The sequence below is a fragment of the Chlamydotis macqueenii genome, chromosome Z, assembly GCF_036417535.1.
Source record: "Chlamydotis macqueenii isolate bChlMac1 chromosome Z, bChlMac1.mat, whole genome shotgun sequence".
NCBI classification, from domain to species: domain Eukaryota; kingdom Metazoa; phylum Chordata; class Aves; order Otidiformes; family Otididae; genus Chlamydotis; species Chlamydotis macqueenii.
The window spans coordinates 26948235-26969286 of NC_141593.1; the positions used below are offsets into that span (position 1 = coordinate 26948235).

General features: G+C 39.4%; 1 protein-coding gene across 1 annotated transcript in view; it reads right to left on the reverse strand.

Moving 5' to 3' along the window:
- MAP1B (microtubule associated protein 1B) overlaps positions 1-21052 on the reverse strand; it is a 70407-nt gene that overhangs the window by 43804 nt on the left and 5551 nt on the right. Inside the window, exon 2 of the mRNA XM_086770188.1 lies at positions 20439-20540. Coding sequence (XP_086626314.1) covers positions 20439-20540 — 102 coding nt within the window. The remainder of the gene's footprint in view (positions 1-20438; positions 20541-21052) is intronic.

Here is a 21052-nt window from a genome sequence, read left to right on the forward strand (position 1 = left end):
AGGCTTACAAGGCCTTGAGCTTCTGATCACGAATCTTCCACTACCTCTGGAAAGGACTTTTAGGTTACATGGGCGTAACATTTTAGTACATCAGAGTGTAAGTACTTTGGAAAGAAAAATAAATCTGATCTTCCATCCTGTTTGAAGACATGTAAAAACAAAGCTCCCCAAAATTAGGGATTGTGCAAACATCTTTGAATTGAAAGATCTGAAATATATTCTGATGTTCAAGTTTCTCTTTCCATTAATATAGAAGACAGTTTTTAATCACCTATTCAAACTAGCACTGACATTTAGTTCTTAAGGATTCTCATCTCACACTGCCTACTTGCAGAGCATCAAATCCACACTAATCTCTTCAGCTGAAGATATAGAATTAAGTACTGTCTGTCTAATTTCACTAGTTCAATGCAGTGATAATACAGTAGAAAATTAATAAAGTTAACAATGACAGTAATATGGCTATTAACTTCAGATTGGTCACTTGGCAGAAATGGAGAAAACATTAAAATTCTGTCTTTAAAGCCTATGGACTTGATGTCTGGAAAACAGATCCTCTTGCATACCTTTGTAGTTTTGAATATTACGGCTTAAGGCTTAAAACTAAGGTTTACACTTCAGCACTCTCCTAGTCAAGGGAAGATTTAAGAATTCATTAAGTGTTTTCTTGAAACAAGGATTGAGTTTCTTGCACTGTTATTTCGTGCTCACTGTGTATCATATTATTGCATGGTTCTTCTAAAAAAAAACATGGCTACCTTTTATAATAATACATCAAATAGTTTTAGTACAACTTGCACGTAGGCCTATCATGAGCTGCCATCTCGACTTTCTGTGTGGAGTAGGAACAAGTGTTAGACAATGTCTGCATCCATGGCAATATATATAATCATAGAATCATAGAATGGTTAGGGTTGGAAGGGACCTTCAAAGGTCATCTAGTCCAACCCCCCTGCAAGAAGCAGGGACATCCCTGACTAGGTCAGGTTGCTCAGAGCCTCATCCAGCCTGGCCTTGAACGCTTCCAGAGATGGGGCCTCCACCACCTTTCTGGGCAACCTGTTCCAGTGTTCTATAACCCGCATCGTAAAAAATTTTTTCCTAATTTCTAATCTAAATCTACCCCCCTCTATTTTAAAACCATTACCTCTCGTCCTATCGCAACAGGCCCTACTAAACAGCCTCTCCCCATCTTTCTTGTAGGCCCCCTTGAGGTACTGGAAGACCGCTATCAGGTCTCCCCGGAGCCTGCTTTTCTCCAGGCTGAACAGCCCCAACTCTCTCAGCCTGTCCTCATAAGAGAGGTGCTCCAGCCCTTTTATCATCTTCGTGGCCCTCCTGTGGACCTTCTCCAACTGGTCCATGTCCTTCTTGTGCTGGGGGCTCCAGATATGTGAAGTGCTCTAGCAAAGGAAGTTGACAGGATGAAACACAACCGTAATGTAATTGTTTTCTTGCATTTCCTCCTGAGATCTGGATATATTTCTACTCAGAATTCATCTGACAGTATCAGATCCTTTGTAGTATACCTGTTGAAGCTACGTTGTAACCTCATTAGAGGAATGGCCCAGGAGTATAGACACAAACAGGAAATTTCAGGGGTTTTTTTGCATAAGCTACTGGTTTTGAGTGGTTTATAATTTGACTATTGTAATTTGCTTCCCTTAGAAAAAAGCATGGGAAGATAAAATTCTATTGTACTGTTTTTAAATGAGTGATGGAAGTTCACAAAAACATAGGGTTTTAGTTACATTTCTAGTGCACAGATTGTTTTTGTTTCTTCTACAAATAAAGAGAAAAACAAACTCTCATTTTAAATTATCTCACTCAGCTTAAAATTTTCCTGTGAATCATCTAGTTCTGGCCTTTATAATAATCTGGTGGTCTTTTCTTCTACGAAAATTATATATTTTCTGTGCTGACAGGCTTAGAGTCTAACTAGATGGGAAGCCTGCAAAGGAAGTGGAATAACATAAGGAACATAAGGGAGAGTCCAAGGAAGTGTTGAGAAAGTGTAACACAGACAGCAGAGCACTGCAGACTGGGGACCCTTCTCCACAGAAGAGGAACTGGGCTGACAACTGCCAGGAGAAGGATCCAATGGTCTGGGATTACCAAGGGTTTCTAAGAGGACAAGCACACACTGTAGGTCGCTGGGGTCCTCAACTCCTGCATCCAGAACACGGGCACATCTGGACACTTCACAGGGGGAATCAGCTTTCCTGTATGCCTTCACTTCTGCTAGCGTGCACTACGCTGTGGTCCACATAAACATATGGGCCATATAACCAATGTGACAGCAGTAGAGTTACCTGTAGGTGTAACAGCTTGTAGCAGCACTGACTAGTCATATTTGATAACACATGGACTATACTGAGTTCCTCTGATATTAATGACAATTTTCTCAGTCTTCTTTCTACAGAAATTCAGAATGGAAATCTGTTTAAATGAGGCATGAAGGGAAGGCTTGGCTTCCCATCTCTTATATCTCATTAAAAAGGAAGGGAAAAAAAAATTAATACTGAAATAATTTTTCAAAGCATCTCGTGTCAACTTTGTCTTTTATATTGTTTATGCAAAATATACATACACATATAAACTGCTACCTATTTATGCAGAGTAAGCATTCCCATGCAAGATTAGTAGTAGCATGTATGGTCTCCCACTTGGGGACTTATTCCCTATTTCTGCATTTTATTGCTTTGTTAACAAATGCAGATTTCTTGGTAATTAAACCGACCATTTAATGTTCTGAAGTATGTGACTATGTCAAGATTTGCTGCAATTTATGCCCAATTACCAGGTTAGTACAGAAGAGAGGAGCTGTTAGCAAAGGAATGGGATAACAAAAACACCCCAACTATAAAGAAACACAGTAGTGAATCATCGCTACCCTTGAATATTTTTATGCTGATGACTGGTCTGAACACACCGCCTGACTAGTGAAGAGCCACTCACTTAGTAAAATTTTAAAGGTTCAAGCTTTATAATAATTCTCCTTTAGTACTGATTAAACTGAAAATTATGTTTGAAGAGCACACGTAATATGAAGTGTGTACTGCACTGATTTTTTTTTCCTGGGAACACAAAAGCAATTTCCAGGTCTGAAGTTCAGTATAGGCTATTAATAAGTATTACCTCCAGGGAAAAAATTATATTACTTTGGAAAGAGCAAGATTTCCCTTGGGCTGATATAAGGGAAATAGCAGGCTTTTTAAAGGTCTAGATTCAACTTTTTTTTTAAATAGTTTTTTTTTTTCAAATAGTTTTTTTTTTTTTCAAATAGTTTGTTTTTTTTTTTTTCAAATAACAGTAAGATAAAGACAAGACTAGTTATGTTGCAGTTTGATAAAAACAACAAAACTTTTTCCCTCGTAAGGAATACAGCCCACTCAGTGAGTCTCTAAGTAACACCCAGGAAAAGAAAGATACCTCTGGTTTCCCTCATCACCTGCTTCTCTTTTTCTTCTCCATCAGCATTAGCCCAATCCTCTTCTAGGACTGGCTGCAGGGCGGATGGATGTACCAAGGCTAGCACTTTGGGGTGCTCTTGTTTCCAAAGCTATCTCAAAACAAAGCTGGCACAGGAAACAAATCCAAGCCTTTTCTATAACATACAGAGTAGTTCTGGAGCTCTTTTCTTGCAGCCCTACCTGGATGATGTTCAATCAGAAAAATGCAGAAAAGTAGTGGCAGTCTTGGCTCTCATTTCAATGCCTGCAAAAGTCTTGGCTTCTGTGATCTGTACTTATCACTGAGAGAGGAAGAAAGCTGCTAGTAGCTGTGAAAATGGAGGGGTCTCTGGCCACCCCCATCTTAGGTGGTTGGCTGTTCTCATTAAACACCTTAGCCTGTCAGAAGATACATGACCAGATACCACAAGAGGTCTGAGCAGACCACAGCCCCTGCCCCAGGGCGAAGTGACTGGGGGTGTTTTGCTGGAAAGAGCACTTTAAAGGGGAGAAAAGGAAGAAAAAAATCCCCCTCTCTCTCTTCAGGGCTTCTGCTAGCAGCAGCCTCCCCTCCAAAAAAATATTTATTGATGATGTTTTGACATGAAAATATTGGAAAATTGGACATACGTAAATCTAAAGGAATTGAAAGACTTTCTTTCAGCCCATGCATTAGTGAACAATATGATGGCAGTAAATTTCTGCCATTTTATTCTTTTATAGCCATGGGGGACATCCAGAGATTTCATAGAAGGTGTGTAAAAGCCGTCCAGTCTGTCTGATCTTCCCCTTGATATATTCCTCAGCCCCAATTGTTCCTCCCTGGAGAGCTGCTGTCACTAACACATCACTCCTCCTCTGCCTTAGAGGACAGCATCTGCAGCCTCTGAGAGGCTGTGCTAGCGCCAATCTATTCATCGTCTGGCAGACAACGCTCTCACAGGCAATTCCATTAGCGATATCCATCTCAATGACAAAGTACGTCTTTTTCGTGTCTAGTTTCCAACCATACAGATGTAAGGGTTATGCTAGGCCACTTTTTTTTTGACAACGGAAATCACTGACCTAGTGCAAGTTGCGTTTTTACCCTTTTTCTATCAATCAGCTGGGTTGACAAAAGTTTTGCCCTAAAAAATGGTCTGTGTCCTTAAGTGACAAGCACAATTCTTTGGCTGAACTAAGAGAAGTAGTAGCAAATACTCAGTTTTCCACATACGGAAAGAAATAAAAAAAGGATCTTTGAAATATGAAGCTGTATTTTAAAAGATTAATCTTTCAAAATTAGGTTGAGAATAATGGGAAAAGACCCTTACAAGCTACTGGAGCTTTGTGCTTAACTTTACATTACTGTTGTTGTTTAAATGAGAAAAGTAATCCAGTGGAAATTAAATGAGCAATTTTCATGTGAATGCCTCTGGGCATTATTAAATAGATTCACAGTATGAAGTGTCATGCTCCTCCATAATAAATTGAGCTGAACAAGCTAGTAAATACCTACTGCCTTTGTAATGAAGAAAACATTTTGCATTACCAACGTTTCTGAAACAGGTTGGCTGAACTGATTTTTTCCCTAAGTACATAGCCACAGGTCAAACGCTTTAGCATTTTCCTGTGGCAGCATCCATCCTCCTGTACTTTGGCAGCAGGCAAAATAACCCTGATTAAATTAATCAGCATCTTCTGCTGCTGTTGTGCTCATTATCAACCCTATAACACTGTATGTTCTGAAGATATATCCTTAAGTGCAATAATTGTAGGCATTGCTTCATTAGCAAGTATGATCAACAAGGGCTATCAAAAGCATTTTTCATGCATAACAAATACAGCAAATTACTAAAATAATAAAAGAAATATCTAAGATCTACAGCAGGTCAATCTACATGATGTAATATTTCATTAACATAATTAGGAGCAGATTTATAACTTAATTTTCCACTTTTCTTTTGTCTAAAGGAGACCAGAGATACTCTGCTGCTTCCTGCAGAGAGTCTGTGCTCTGGCTAGCAAAATGTCAGATGAAATTAAGACTATGCAATGAAGAAAATGTTATTTCAGATGTGATACACACCCTTTAGAAACCTTGCTGATTGCACACAGGCTGTGTAATTACAGACAGTCATGAATTGTACTTCATTAGAATGACAAAGTGTCAGCATTGGAGAGACATTTAACCTACCCAGTATTAAATGAACACAACTCAAGTGCACTTTTAGGATCATCATCATTTCAAAAAAACAATGCAGGGGGATGCTTAAGGAACATTATACCAATATAGTTGTATTTTTTCCCCAAAGATTAAAATAAGGCAGTATTCAATTTATTTTCTCTCTTTTTTTGGGGAAGAGAAATCCTGTGAGTTTTAATATTTTCTCTTGACAAAGAAACATAAAGATTGTCATTAGATTTCCATTGGAAGCTTCCACCATCTTGCATGATTGGCCGAGTTCCGTTATTTTTCTTTTTTTCCATACCAACTGTCACACATTTTAAGTCTGGCACATGTAATTTTTTAAGGGAGTTACACTAAAAGGAGAACTCTTACTGGATGTTAAACAAGGGTCCTATGCTCGAAGATAGTTCTAAGTTATGCAAATGCACAAGCATTCTTTATTAACTTAAGAAAAAAGTACTTACCTATGGAGAACAGGAATAATAAAACATGTTGGGTTTGATCTTGCCTTCGCTGGGCTTGGGAACAAAATTCTGACTGATTTCCAAAAGAAGCCATTTCAGATACAGGACTTTTCTTGCTACAAATTCAGTTTGTATTTGAAGACTCCAGCAAAGAAAATGGAGGTTCACTTACACTGAACTAGTCAAACCAGCTGTATTTGCCAGTTTGAGTATACTTTTTAACTTGGTGATTGTGATCCTTACCGCGTACTTTTGAGACGGCTACACTTATAGAAAGCTACATTACTGTGTAGTTTCTAAGACATTAACCTGAAAAATGCAAATTTTAAAATATGAATATTTATAATATATATTATTAGAAACATATATTAAATAAAGTCATATATAAGGAATATGCACAATAACATGAGTAGCAAACTCAGCCATGTAAATCCAAATTGCACAAAACTTAGAAAGGAAAATGTTTGTTTTCTGTACAAATTATATAATTTCTTCTTATTAGTTGGCATCACAAAGTCTTTCACCTTGACTTTTTCTGTTTAAAAGTTTTGATTTATGGCTTCTGTTTCAGGTCCTTTGTGGATCCTTACAAATGAGGAGATTTTGCATATTGTTCCAACATGCTCCCTAAAGGGAAAACTGCTTCCCTTGCACAGAACACTAAAATTAAATTGGAAAAAAAAAAAAGAAAAAAGAAGAATGAGGAAAAAAGTATCAACAATTGATATTTTAGATATTTTGGCGCTTTTGTAAGTTCTTCTCATGTGGCATTTACTGGACAGCCACTGTAAATCTGGCTGCTCACATGAGTGTTTAGAAGACTGGACCACTTCATAGTCACCTTTCACATCGAATTTGGATAACCAGGATAAATTTTATCGAATTAAGCAATCGAAGGTTCTTCCCAGCACAGTGGTTGTGTATTTCTCTACATATTTCTGTTGGTGTTTGAACATTTTTAGCCAATGTCTTCACCCATTTTACATTGTCCCTTATGCTCTACACTGCTACAAGGCATGGGCAGCCGTCCCTGAACCCAACTCCCTCTATCAAGCATATGTATCAGATGAGAATAGCAAGGCATAGGAACGCAGTTGAAACCAGAGAAAATACATGGTCTGTCAGTGTTAATCCTTTTTAATATTCCACTTCACACCAGAGAGGATTTAATTGTTTCTTACAAGGCTCTAGGGCCTCTGAATGAGGAAATCTGTCTAACAGAGCGCACATTTATTTGAAAGAATCCGTGTAATAAATATTGATCTATCGTATCCGTAGATCATTCTGGAGACACGGCAATCTCTCCTTGCCTAATTAAACTCTGCTAATATGAAAATGAGGGCCAAGCCCATAAGACACAACAGATCTGCCGGCGTGTGGAAATGGCTGGAAGTCACAGGCGCTGGGAAGAGAGGCAGAGCAGCACTTGAACTCCGCCTGCATACTAATAAACTCCACCAGATCATAATCCATACAGATGCAATTTAAATTCCCTTCCACAACTTCAGTGTCAAAGTCTTCTAATTAACCCTCAGCCATGAGATAAGCAGCCCTGCAGAAGCAGGGATGGCACAGTAGAGGTGACAAAAGGCAAAAGACTACTCCTTGCCACTTCTCTGCCCCCAGGATTTGAAGGTCACCAAGCCAAACTCAGAGCGGTAATCAAAATGTCATTTACTTCACCTCCCCATGGCATTTTAACTTTTATCCTGTAAGCAGTCCTGGATTTAGGACTAGCAAGAATGTTTTAGCAATTACAAAGCACACACTTCCACAGACACGCGGCAGTGCTTAAAAGCGTTTCACTCCCACTTGACATGGAGCTTTGTTAGAGATGGCAGACAATATTTCACCAGCTTGGCTCACGCTTTGCACAGACACTCAGCTTCCTACAGAGGTTTAGGTCTAATGGGAGTCAGCTGATTTATTGCCAGCTCCAGCACCGCCCAGACTTGCAAGGAAACCACAGAATAAAATTGCTGGGCTTTATTTCAAGCGGTGCCAGAGCAACACAGCAGTGCTGCATTTCATTTTATGTGGAACCCTGATACAAACTATAGACCAGCTCCCCACAATAATTTCCTTCCAACTGCCTATAGATGGGATCTACAAATTGCAGTTCTTCAACAGCACTCCAACGCTCCTAACATATAATGTTGTACATCTGGAAAGACCCTTCTGTTTTTAGTAAAATTACTCATAATTTACACTTGTTAAAAGCTGAATTTGTCAAAGTGATGTAGTAATCACAATTTAAGATAAACTGCTGGCTTTTTTTTTGGCACTTTTGATTTTTTGTTTGTTGTTTGGTTTGTTTTTTTTTTTAAATAAGTGGTAACAGACAGCTGCTCTCAGTAAGCATGCAGAGCCCTGCTACTTTGCCCACAATCAAATTAACTGAAAAGTATTTGAATGTCCACTTACCAGTATTTGCATATATCAAAAGATTTTGCCCATGCAGATGTATGCAGATGTTCAGTTTCATAAAATGGTCCTCATTGTGTGTTGGTTTTTTTTCAGTACAACTCAGAAACCTGAAGGAGTAACACTAATTGGGAAATGGCTAATCTCAGCTTTTCATCTCTACTGTTATTTTCAAATCAAGTTGAGTGATCCCTGTAGTGATTACTTTCTAACAGCTGGCTGGTAGCTTATTTGAAGAGCGTTGGTGGCCTCATTTTGAATTCTACTGAAGACCAAGCTGCATAAATCACTGACGTTAGATTCCCCACTGGCACACTTGGCAGTCCTCGATGGGAAGTTGAAGCAAGACAAAAAGAATTAAATGTCATTATGTCCCTGCAACTGAATAATCCAGATCAAGGATTGTCCACAGCATCCGAGTGTGACAGCCACAGTCAATCTTTATGTAGTTGAGGGGCAAACTTAAGGACTAAACTTCAGGGCTCTTCATTTAGGATGTATCATGTGTGCTACAGTCACTTAGAAAGCCATGATTTTTTTTTTCCATCCCTAAGAAAGGGAAAAGGCCACATTGGGATTTAACTCATATGAACAAGTATTTTTAGTCAGAGAATACTGAAAATGCTTTGTCACACTACATGCTACTGTATTCCTGTGTTCCTTATAGACAGTCATAGCACAGACTTGAGACAGGGAAAAAAGCCTGAGATACACTGAACTTGACAAGTGAGGCAGAGTCTACTATACGTCTTGGTGTGGTTATATTAGAGCTTCAAAACAGGGGAAGCTCAGATCTCTTAGAGATACCCTGAAAATACAGAGAACACAGGATCTGTAAGGCTGATTTCCTCAGCTATATCTACAGCATGTGTTAATTTATGGACAAATATATCTGTATGTATAACAGTCCTGCTTTTCTCACTACTGGCTCTGCAGAGTTGATGTGACGTTAAGCATTTGCATAGATGATCATTATCTGTGGTCTTCAGACTGGGAGAGCTCTTGCCCTGCCTGAGCTAGACTGTGCTTTTCCTCCGTTGATTATGAGAGATCCGAAGTTTGCCGAGCTCGTTTCACATTAAGGGATTCGTCCTTCACAGTCAACAGAGCTGAATTGTCTGAAATTTAAACTCCAAGCAAGATCTGAGAGCAAAATACAAACATATGTCTCACATTAAGTACTATGACCTAAAAACGGTACAGAAGTATTCATACTGACTTTAGTATGTGCTCCTTTATTGCACAGCAGTGAGTATGGGCATTGAGAATGCCATCTGCTGGCAAAAAAAAACCATGAGGGAGTGTAATTCCATTGCAGGCGATTTCCAAAAAAACAGAAAGGGTAAGAAAATGTTATGTGTGGGTCATTAGTTTTTTGGGGGCGTTGGGTTTTTATTAATTGCTCATTTCGAGTTTTTAAAATCAAGTAGTTGTAACTGCATGATATGATGCTGAATTTATTTAGAAACTTTGGTAGGAATGAGTTTTGAACCCGAAGTATATTATTACAACTTAATTTTGTACTGGAGAAGGATAATGTTTGAAAATAGTAACAATTTAAAAGACATCAGAGATAATGAGAAAATATGAATAGAGCTGCAAGACTGAGATTGCTTATACTTCCCTATGCTTACTCTTATTTCACAGGATCTCAAAAATTACTCTAAAGAGTTCTTTAAATAGTTGGTGAGAATATTCAGAGTCTAAACCTTTGACACCAGAATCTGAAAAAGCATCAAAGTCAGCAGCGCATCTGTTTGTTATTGTGCCACCAGCTATAGCAACTGTGATTCCAAGCTTTACATAGCCAATTTGTGATTTGATCACAAATAGTCATCTCAGTGGAGAATATCTGTCCTGTTAACTCCACTTACAAAGCAACAATGGTTGTCATAGCACTATGGCAAGGCAGATCCATGTAAGCTACATCTCTGCTGTAAGACCCATGTCTGCTGGTTTTAAAACATCTCTTTTTTTTGCTCCCCAATGATTATTGATGAGATTTTTTTATTGTGTCAAGTTCACACCTAGCCACCAACCAGGTTACCTAGACTAATCTAATGAAAAACAGTTGGTTGAATATTGACTAATATTCTCTGAAAGTGTCCCATCTTTGCAAGTAAGTCATAGACATGGAATAGTACAGGGAGTAATATTTGGTGGGGTTCAGCAAGGACTTTGGTCTGAATCTAATTTGATCATCACTGATAAAGAGACAGCAATCTGCTCAAAAGGAAGACCAACAAAAAAGTTGGAAGTGCCAGAAGTAGCCTCCAACATATTATAGCAGAGGGAAGCCAGAAGTAGAAGAGGGAAAACTACCAAACATCGTTTCTGAGCAGAGACATCCCCGACCACAGCTTTTTCTAAACTCATCTCCTTAAAAAAGTAAACATTCCTTTGTTGTTAGCTGTGGTGTGGCTCCAAGAAAGGCACCAAGCCTGGAAGTGCCAGTACTGACAAGATGCCATTCACATTTTACCACTAAATTACTATGACTTACTGTGACATACAGGAAGGCTGCAGGAGGAACAGCATGGGAATAGGAAGAAAAGTAAGCGTAATCTGAGATGAACACAAGCTTCTCTGTAGTCTTGAAAACATGTGCTAACATCAAAACTCAGCATTTCTCTCATTTTAGGAAAGCAGAAGGGAATAGGATACAATGTTTAAAATAAGATGAAGAAATAAAAAAAAATACATTGTGAAAATGTGAAAAATAGTTTCAGACGTCAGTATCACAGAATAAAGCCTTTGATCTATGCTTTGTCCATGCAAAACCTGCCTTTACAGAGACACCAAAGCTGTCTCTGAAACTTGGCTGTAGAGCCCTGCCAACTCTGAGCTGTGGCAAAGCTAAATACTGATGCAATGAGGCCCTCCTGACGGTCTTCTGAGAGGCCTATCACTGAAAGTCATCAAATCATTGAGCTCCCAGGGCTGCAAGTCTGGGGCTACACCTGCATGGGGCTGCACTGTCCTGGGTAGAGGAGTAGCTCTACACAGCACTGCCTTGAGCCACCACTCTTTCTTCTCCAACAGCAAAACAAAGCTTTTATAGTGGCCTTTCATTTAAAGTCATCCCTGCTTTTTTTTGTGACTACAAGTCAAGACAAGAAGGGAGAAAGTGTTACTATGCCAGGACCAGAACATCTCCCAGGCTGAACGTACCACACTAACTACACCACCTCCCTGTAAAGCAGCAGGCGCTGTGTTAAAAACTCATTTGATGCATAGCACTCCAGGAAGGCCTGGAAAGCATGGGAAGACACAGTCAATTTCATAGATGCCCAGCTGTCTCAAACATCAGCAGGGAAAAAGACTCAAGTTAGGAATGGACTGAAAGTTAGAGAAGCATCAACTGTTCAAATACGTAACATGCTGTGTGAAACTAAAAAAAAAAAAAAAAATTAAAATAGAGACCTGTAAAATAAAGTAAATCTCTTCAGTTTCTTCCAGATTAACTTAAAAAACCTGGTTCTTTGGCTCAGAATTTGCTTTCAGTTTAAACCAGTTTAATTACAAAGGAAGCACAGAGGTCACAAAATAATCAGAAGTCAAAACTATACTTTTTTAGGTAAGTACAGCTCTAACGCATGACTGTATTATATTGTTCAATGGACTGGATATAAGTCTATACTGTTCAAGGAAATTTGAATGCTTTGCATCTCCTCTTGCCTGTGATCACTGATGGTTGTGAAGGACCCACACCCATTAGCATAGCCCAGTGAATGTGTTTCCCCTGCTGTAGCAAGGCAAGAATTCCTCCTAACAGGTTAATACTATCAGATCCTCCTGTTCAACATAAAATAAGAATGTCAGCAAGGTCTCCTTTCACATGGTAATCCCCTACTTGACAAACAGTGACATATTCTCACCAAAGATGGAGACAAGTTGTAATCCCTGTTTTAATTACAGGCTTTAATAGGTATAGAAGGTTGTTAGGTGCAGAGCAACTACTCCCACTAGGAACTCTTCAGGAATACAATTGGTGCAGCCAACCTATTTATGTAGTTGAGACAGTGCTATGATCAAAGGAGCCTATCCTTACTTTTAAAAAGTCAGTTAAATAATACACTATCTCCATTTGGATTTCTTTTCAATGACTCCCAGATGTTATGTTGAAAGGTGGTATATTTTTCATTTGACCCAGCAATTCACATTTTAGGCCACAACAAACAAAAGACCATTTCAAGCTTTTTTATACATCACGGATTGAAATGTAAAAAGAATGGCATGCTGTAATACAATTATTTTAAAAGTGGACAGGAGTATTAAAATTTATGAAGTTGCTAGGAAATGTTAAATGTACAAAAGCTTAATTAGTATTGAAAAATATTTAAATCTTCCAAGTCTAATGAACTTTTAGAATCTGAGCTTTGCACCTAGTAATGATAAGTTTGAAACATTCAATAGTGCTAGACAAATTATTATGAGTAATGCCATTAAATTATTAGCTTGCGACAAGCATTAAATCCTATCCAGAGACACTCTCGAAGGCATTGCCTTCTATAACTATTTAAAGTGCTAGCCATATAGAAACTAACTTCTTATTCATTTTTTTTCAATTTGTCTAAACTCCGTGCAGGTTCTGGAAGACCAAGAAAACTTCATGACACAGCTTGAGGTTAAGAAAGCACGCTGGATGGCCATAATAACCATGCCAGGATGTGCACTGGATGTTTCAAAGCCTCAAGACCAGAGCCCAACCCTTCTCTTCTTAGGGGTCTGTCAGACGTGTTTATTTCCCAGAAGTTCAACAATGGTGTCAGTAAAAAAACTTGACTTGAACACAAAAAGGTGAAAGCAAGGCTTTCCTCTTCCCTGTTTTACTATTTTTCTAGTCCATCTTGTCATTTCCACGTGTCCAGCACAGTTTTCATTATGCCAGTTTCCTCACACTTACAGTGATCCAGGAAACTTCAGCCATTTCCTGATGGTGTTTTGAAAGGACTCATCCAACACTGGAGTCCTACTCTTGCTAATGGATACACATATGAATATTAAGAAACAACTTCTTCTAGAAGAGTTTACTGGCTCTGACTGGGATGGACTTAACTTTCTTCACAGCAGCCAGTAAGGTGCTGTGTTTTGGATCTGTGTCTAGAACGGTGTTGATAATACACCAGTGTTTTGACTGTTGCTGAGCAGTCCTTGCGCAGCATAAAGGCTTTCTTTTGCCCCATTCTATGTACCAGTGAGTAGGGTTGGGGTTGACAGGAATTTGGGAGGAGACAAAGCTGGGACAGCTAACACAAATTGGCCAAAGAGATGTTCCAGACCACATAATATCATGCTCAGCAACAAAAGCTGGAGAAGCAGAAGAAGGTGAGGTTTTTAGTTTCCAAGGTGGCTGTTGTTTGGAGACTGGCTGGGCATTAGTCTGCCTGTGTGAGGTGGTTAGCAATTTTCTTCACTTTCCCTGTTGGTTTTTTTTTTTTGCCTCTTTCCTTCACCTATTCAATCATCTTTATCTTGACCCATGAGTTTTCTTGCTTTTGCTCTTTCTAGTCTCTCAGGAGTGAAGGGGCAACTCAATCCACCATAAGACCTAGACAATCTTTGGCAGGGGGAGTTGACTTCCAGGTTAAAGTCTCCACAACTCATTAGAATCTCATTGAAAGAGTTGGGTTTTTTTTTGTTTTCGGCTTGGGGAGTGTGTGGTTTGTTTGTTTTAAAGAAAACCCTAAGCTTCTCAGAGTTTTGACGGGCAGAATCTCCCACATAAGATATGTAGGAGATGGGGACATAGGGACACAGGACAGTGACTCATCTCACCACTAGACACAAGCTCTCAAGTGCCAAAATACATCAAGCTGCAACATCAAAATTATAGTGAAATTCATAGGAATTTGTTTCTGAATTACTTATTATTTTAATACAAATTTTTAAGCTTGTATCAGCAACTAGTTTTTAACCATAAACAGACTAATTCCCACCAGTAGGAAAGCCAGGAACCAGAACAGTCATGTCATTATATTTATGAATCTACGCTGCACACACAGACATCATGCAAACCCCGGTCATCAGGAGCACTGGCTTTTCTTCTCAACTTTAGGAACAGATCACCACCAGCAGCTACAAGCCGAAAGTAACCATCATGTCTTTCTGGTGGAAGCATCCAGGGGTTTGATGCAAAAGCATGGGCCTCTGTAACAGAACCATTTTTATCCGGCAATAAAGAGGTTAAAATGTTCATTTTCTCCCTCATTATGTGAAAAAAATGCTCCTTGTTCTACCTTAAAACTGGTAGATAGCATTTCCTCTAATCCAAAGTCCAATCCAATTAATTCAGTGGCCTTTGGATCAAGTCTTTACTCGTTATGAAGTCCAATTACAAACATTTAATATTTCTCTTAAGTGACTGACAAACTGTACCAGAAAGTAACAGAAAATCCAGGCAATTAAAAAATATATCTTAACAAAATTAAGAAAAACAGACATCTGAGAAAAATGTTGCCCATGACAACAAGAAACTAGATGAAAGAAGTGGCAATGATGTTCTGGTTACACATTTATTATCAATCCATGATGGAAGAGAGGAGAGGTAGGTCATCTGCAAATGATACTGGTCAAGGGTCAAAAACAAAATATTGTTTATTCTTCAGTTTCAGATGTCTCACACAGACAAAATGTTAGGAAAAAGAGATTGAGAAGTCTTATAAGGGACAAATTAAGAATTATACTTAAATAACACTTAACAAAATAGCTCTTGTGAATATTCCATTAGGTATGCTGAATTATCGCTCCAGTAAAGAGGAAAAGGGATTCAAATTTCATAATGGAGTAAAATTCTATCATTATTCACAACTAACTTAATCCCATGCCTCTGGCAGCTGCCTTATACAGGCCAAAAACCTGTACCCATAAAATATGGGCTATTATAGGACCACTGAATTCATTATATGTACTTGTGATACCAGGAATTTAAAAATAACCTCTGAAGCATTTTGCTGATTCACACTAACAGCTTAGCATCAGCAGGTACTGGTGTTTTGGTAGCAATGTAAATTCATGCTAATTTTCTTTGAGATCATTTCTAAAAAAGCAAAAATGAAAGTCAGTTCCAGAATACTGGCACATAAGTGCAACAATTTATTCACTGAAAAAAAAGGTAAAGTCACTCATTAGTCCATCTCTGGAATTTTGATTAGTACTAAGAAAGGAAGGCTTTGACAATTCATGTATCCGAACATAGAGGCTGTTACACTGTAATCCTCTCCTGAGTCACCAAAATCACAGCATCCCACACACAAAAAAAACCCCACAAGTGGATGAGAGCGCTGCGGGTGCCCCCAAGCTGATTGACCCTGAGAGGACACGGGGGGGTCTCCGTCCTCGCACCACCAGGCAGCCCCACCGCTGCAACCCTGGACCACCCAGGCAGCAACACCCTGCGGGGACACCACTCACAGCCGCAGCAGCGTGAGTCAGCTCAGCTCCCTGCTCAAGTCCTGTTCTGCCTCCATTTTCTTTCTTCCAAGGCACAAGTACTTTGAAACACAAAACAAGCCTGGTAGCCAACTAAAATTAATCTCTCCAAACATAAAATGAGCTAAAATTACTCCACTCGATAGCTATTCCAGCTATCACAGTCTCTAACAGCTGAAGAATCATATTTATAGGATGTCCCTGAATGTGTGCACCAGCCTACCTGAGATTTGAAGCACAATTGACTTGATTAATTCCTGGGCACTTATGCTGCTGATACTAGCTGAGAAATCTGGTCTTGACTTCTTGGCTCTTTTATCTTTTTTTCATTCTAAGTGATAGGTTTTGCTCAAATTCAGATGTCCTCTTACTTGACAAATTTTGATGAACTCCAATTTTCAGTAACATAGCACTAAACCCATGCCCTTCAGGATTTTATCAGTGACTCCATGAGCTCACACTGCAAGCTGCCAGGTGTGATATTAAGTGCATTTACAAAGGCAATGGGACCATATACCACTTTGGCAAAGTATGGAGCTGTGGGCATTGATGACCAAAATTCCCAGATCCAAAAATTCTCCATAGGATACAAGCAGTCCTAAACAGTAACTTTTGAAATGGCAGCTTTGAGAATGAAAGCTGTTAAGGCTTTCTGAGGTAATGAGAGTTTTAGAAAACAATGACTTTCTTTAGGAAGCCTGAAGGAGGAAAGCCCACGGCTGCTGCTGATGCAGGTGGCTGCCCAGGGGAAACCGAACATGTCTTCCGCTTTGCCAAGGTCTCCCCTGGCAGGCTGGCAAAAACAAAGCCTTGGGCACAGGTAAGGAAGGACTCACGTAAGCCAGTGCAGTCACCGACTGCTGACATATTCACAACAGGAGACTGCCCGGTTCTGCTTTGATGGGAAATGCGTCTTCCCCAGACACATGCTCTGCATGACAGCAGGACACAGTACAAAGTAGCCACAGTGCGTTGCTTGAGTGGTATTTCTTAGAAGGTTAGGGGTCACTAGCTACTGAATGGCTATTTAAATAAAACTAATTTCATCTAGACAAGGGCTTGAATACCCACCAATGCAACAGTCAAGTGTCCCCAGATGGAAGCTGAGGGACAAAATGGCAAGTGTGGAAGCCTTGCAGAAGGGCCCTTAATGGCTTCACACCCCCACCCCAAAACCCATTGACTTGGTCTTTTCTGAAGCTGCTTTATGCACCTGAAACTTTTTTTTTTAATTAAGAAAAGATTGGTAGGTACAGCTGCAATTTCAACAGAGCTCTTTCCAAGACTTCACTTGCTCTGCCTCACTACCAGATACACAGCTGCTTTTCCAGCATGTACACATTATAATTCATTGTTTGAATATTTTGTCCTTGTGATGTTAACGTAAGATGGAAGTTATCAGTACATGGCAGAGAAAACAGAGGCAAGCACTGGAGTACCCATTTTAAGCCATGTTGCCTGTTGTCTTGGCAACCACAGAATAAGCTCTGTTACTCATTTTTCACCAGCACCTGACAACAACATCTTTGCAAGATTTGGTATTATTAAGGAGTCTGCTAACTCAGCTGCTTTACCAGGTATCAGAAAAGATCTACTGGGACTTCCATTCTGGATCCTATTTTTCAGGAAACATAAATCATCCGTAAATTGCCCAGCAGCTGAATGAAGGTTGTAGAAATACCACTGTGATAACCCATTCCCTTGAAAGGACTGTTGGGAATCTGGTCATGCTCCCTGCAGTACCAATACCAACAGTAGATTGCTGTTCACTACAGGGAGAAGATTAGACCTCAAATTCCTCAAGTGAAAACACGTGAATGCTTTGACAGACATACTCTTGCACATGCCTCTCCTTCGACATCGCAGGCATATGGCGGGGGGAAGGGGTTGGCCCCATTTCCTCCAAGCTTCCTTTTGGAGAAAGAGTCCTACCCTTCACATTGCTGCTGTGCGTATCCTCGAGCTGCTTTGAGGAGCACACAAGCACGTACTGAGCCAGCACTGCAATTACCATAATTAAACATTATAATCAAACAGGCTTCAGTCAGCAGTCAGACCTGACTACACATGGGGCTGTGCAGACACACCAGACGGCCCTACACATCCTCCAGAGTAAACTGTCCCTACGTGCGAGTCTCAAGAGTTTGGTCTCAAAGGACTGAAAAAAAAAGGCTGTTCAATTACATCCCACAGACTACCCCGACACCTTGGAGGAATACTTTCCTTGGACAAAAGGTCACCTAGTTACACAAATTCCACAGAATTTCTGAGTCTGGGACCATAAGGGAATATGTACTTACAATAATCTCTTTAGTGTGAACATTGACCATTTCACTGATTAAACACTCAAAATTCAACATTCGGGTATTGTAACAGAAATGAAACATTCTGAAATTTTATTAACAAATGGCAAGAAAAACTCCTTCTCCTTACCAAACAGTGGAGAGGACACAAAGGAACCTCATGCAGATTCAACATCAGAGAACCACAGAGAGAAACTAAAATAAATGGTCTTCTGATTTGTGCAGTGGGATTCTGGAGGTGCCAATGGGCTCCCCCACAAAATTTTAGAGAAGAAATTCATCAAGAGGGCTAGCTTTATTCCTGGATGTCCCCTTTATCCAAGTTTCAGGATCCCTTAATACTCTTTCAAGATAGATTTTGGCAGTTTATTGTTTAAAGATTGAGCTGTGGTGAAAAACACATTCATTACTGCTTGTCATAGAAATGTTGATGAATTTTAGTCACACGCAATTAAGCTGTAATTCAACACAATGACAGACTAAACAGGCAAGTCTAGACAAACAAGAAAAAAAACATCAATCAAAAATACAATTCCTAGAGGATTCTATATTCTGTTGAAAAAATGGGTGCATAATTTTATTTTATTTATCATATGAAAGCAGAGCATTTGCTTTATTTTAATTCATGCAATGGTATCAGGATGCATCACCTAAACAAGACAAAAAAAATATTACATATGCTGGAGTATTTTTGCTAAAGGAGACGTGCAGGATCTTTTTTTCTCCCTGAAGTTTTAAAGTAAAACACATACATGATAAAAATGGGATGCATTGCATCTTGCATTCCTTAAAGATAAATTCTGCTAATTTCATTTATCAGAACATCCCCTCTGTAAAACAAAGCAACTAGTGTCACTGAGAAGTTGAATTGGCTTCATGACATTTAAACTGAAATGAAAGACATGTACTCCAGGCCTGAGTTTACTTCCATATAAAACAGGAAGTACATGCCTTGACTCTAAGTCTTCACACTCAGTTGTACTGGTTCTCTTGGTTTTCAAACCAGGGGAAAAATCATAGATATTTCTTTTTTTTCTTAATTCTGGCAATGTTTTACACTCTATAGATATGGGGTGATACAGCAAAATCTGCTATAACCTATGCTACAAGAGGAAGAATTAGTTACACAAGACATTTTGGTACATTGATTAAAACCATCAGGTCAATGCTATTGTGCTAGCAGGACATCAGGATCTCTTTGTCAATAGTGCATAGCAACTGACCCTCAGAATGTGATGTAGTAGCACGATTCGACATTTCATAGCCCTTGCTCACCACACTTAAGAGATGTTCCTGGAACTGGGATTTATAACACTCATCAGTACTAGGTTGAACTAGTCAACATGCATATGGCCACAATAATTTCACCAACAAAAGCAACCTCTACTTCTTTGAGAAGGTTATATATTTTTTTTTTACAGTAAAACCGTGATTCATTTCACCAATGCTCACTCAGCATTTGTGTTAATGAGATATCAGAAAACTTACCAAACACTTGATTGCCATGCAACCAGAACAAAATCAAATTTTACACTTCACAAAATTGGATTGTTTTGTTTTGTTTTGCTTTATTGTATGAATCCTATAAAGGAAGGGCAGGCTTGAAGAAAAGGCAGCAAAAGAGATTTAGTCTTGTGAGCCCTGTAGATTATCCTTGTACAAGCTAAAGAAAGTTCCTGTGAGTCAAGGCAGAGCCTCCACCCCTCAGCTTCTCTTACCAAGAGAAAGTCCAAGCCCTTTGGGAAGAAACACATGGCTTGAGCTGTGCTTGCACAACAGCTGTGACATAATTTCTGTAGAGCTAAGCTTTCAGGTTGTTTTTTTTTTGTATACGCTCTACCCACCACAATAAGCATCAGTCTCTGGGACTACTAGATCGGTACTACATAAACAAACTGATCAGTCAAAAAGTGAGTTTAACTTAATTTTAATGTGGCCCTGAAACTAACATCTACTATCAAAGTAATCATAGTGATATACATGCAGACAACCTAAAAAGCTGGTTACTTTACAGCTGTGAGAGAGTTAAAACAAATTATAAATTTCAAGTCATATTTTAAAATTAAGGAAAAAATATTCATTGTAAAGAATCACAAATGAAAGTGGGCCATACAATTCCAGACTGTATTTAATAATTCTGCTCTTAAAAAACTAGCCCAACAAAAACCTTGGACAAACACTTCAAAAAACTCACCTCGAACCTCAGGAGAGAATCGAGCTGAATGGCGAGACACAAAAAGTTTCAGTTCTTGATCCAAGTTGCATTCAATCAAGTTTGTGTCCCATGATCGGATTCCTGAAATTCAAAATACAAAACACATCCAGTTTGATACATGAGCACTAGAAGTTATTAACTGAGTACTTCTCCATTTGCATTCATGCTATTTGCATATTTCTACATTCCAAACCCAGCCTCTCCTCCTTTCAAGGCACACAGCTATTCTTTGGAAAGTGCTCTGTGCTCAAAAGAAGCACCCTGCACAGGAATCAGTCACAAGCCCTGTTCAACATCTTTGTGCCCTGTTCAACATCTTTGTTGGCGACATGGACAGTGGGATAGAGTACACCCTCAGCAAGTTCGCTGATGACACCAAGCTGTGTGGTGCCGTCGACACGCTGGAAGGGAGGGATGCCATCCAGAGGGACCTTGACAGGCTGGAGAGGTGGGCCAATGTCAACCTCATGAAGTTCAACCAGGCCAAGTGCAAGGTCCTGCACCTGGGTTGTGGCAATCCCAGGCACAAATACAGGCTGGGCGGAGGATGGATCGAGAGCAGCCCTGAGGAGAAGGACTTGGGAGTGCTGGTG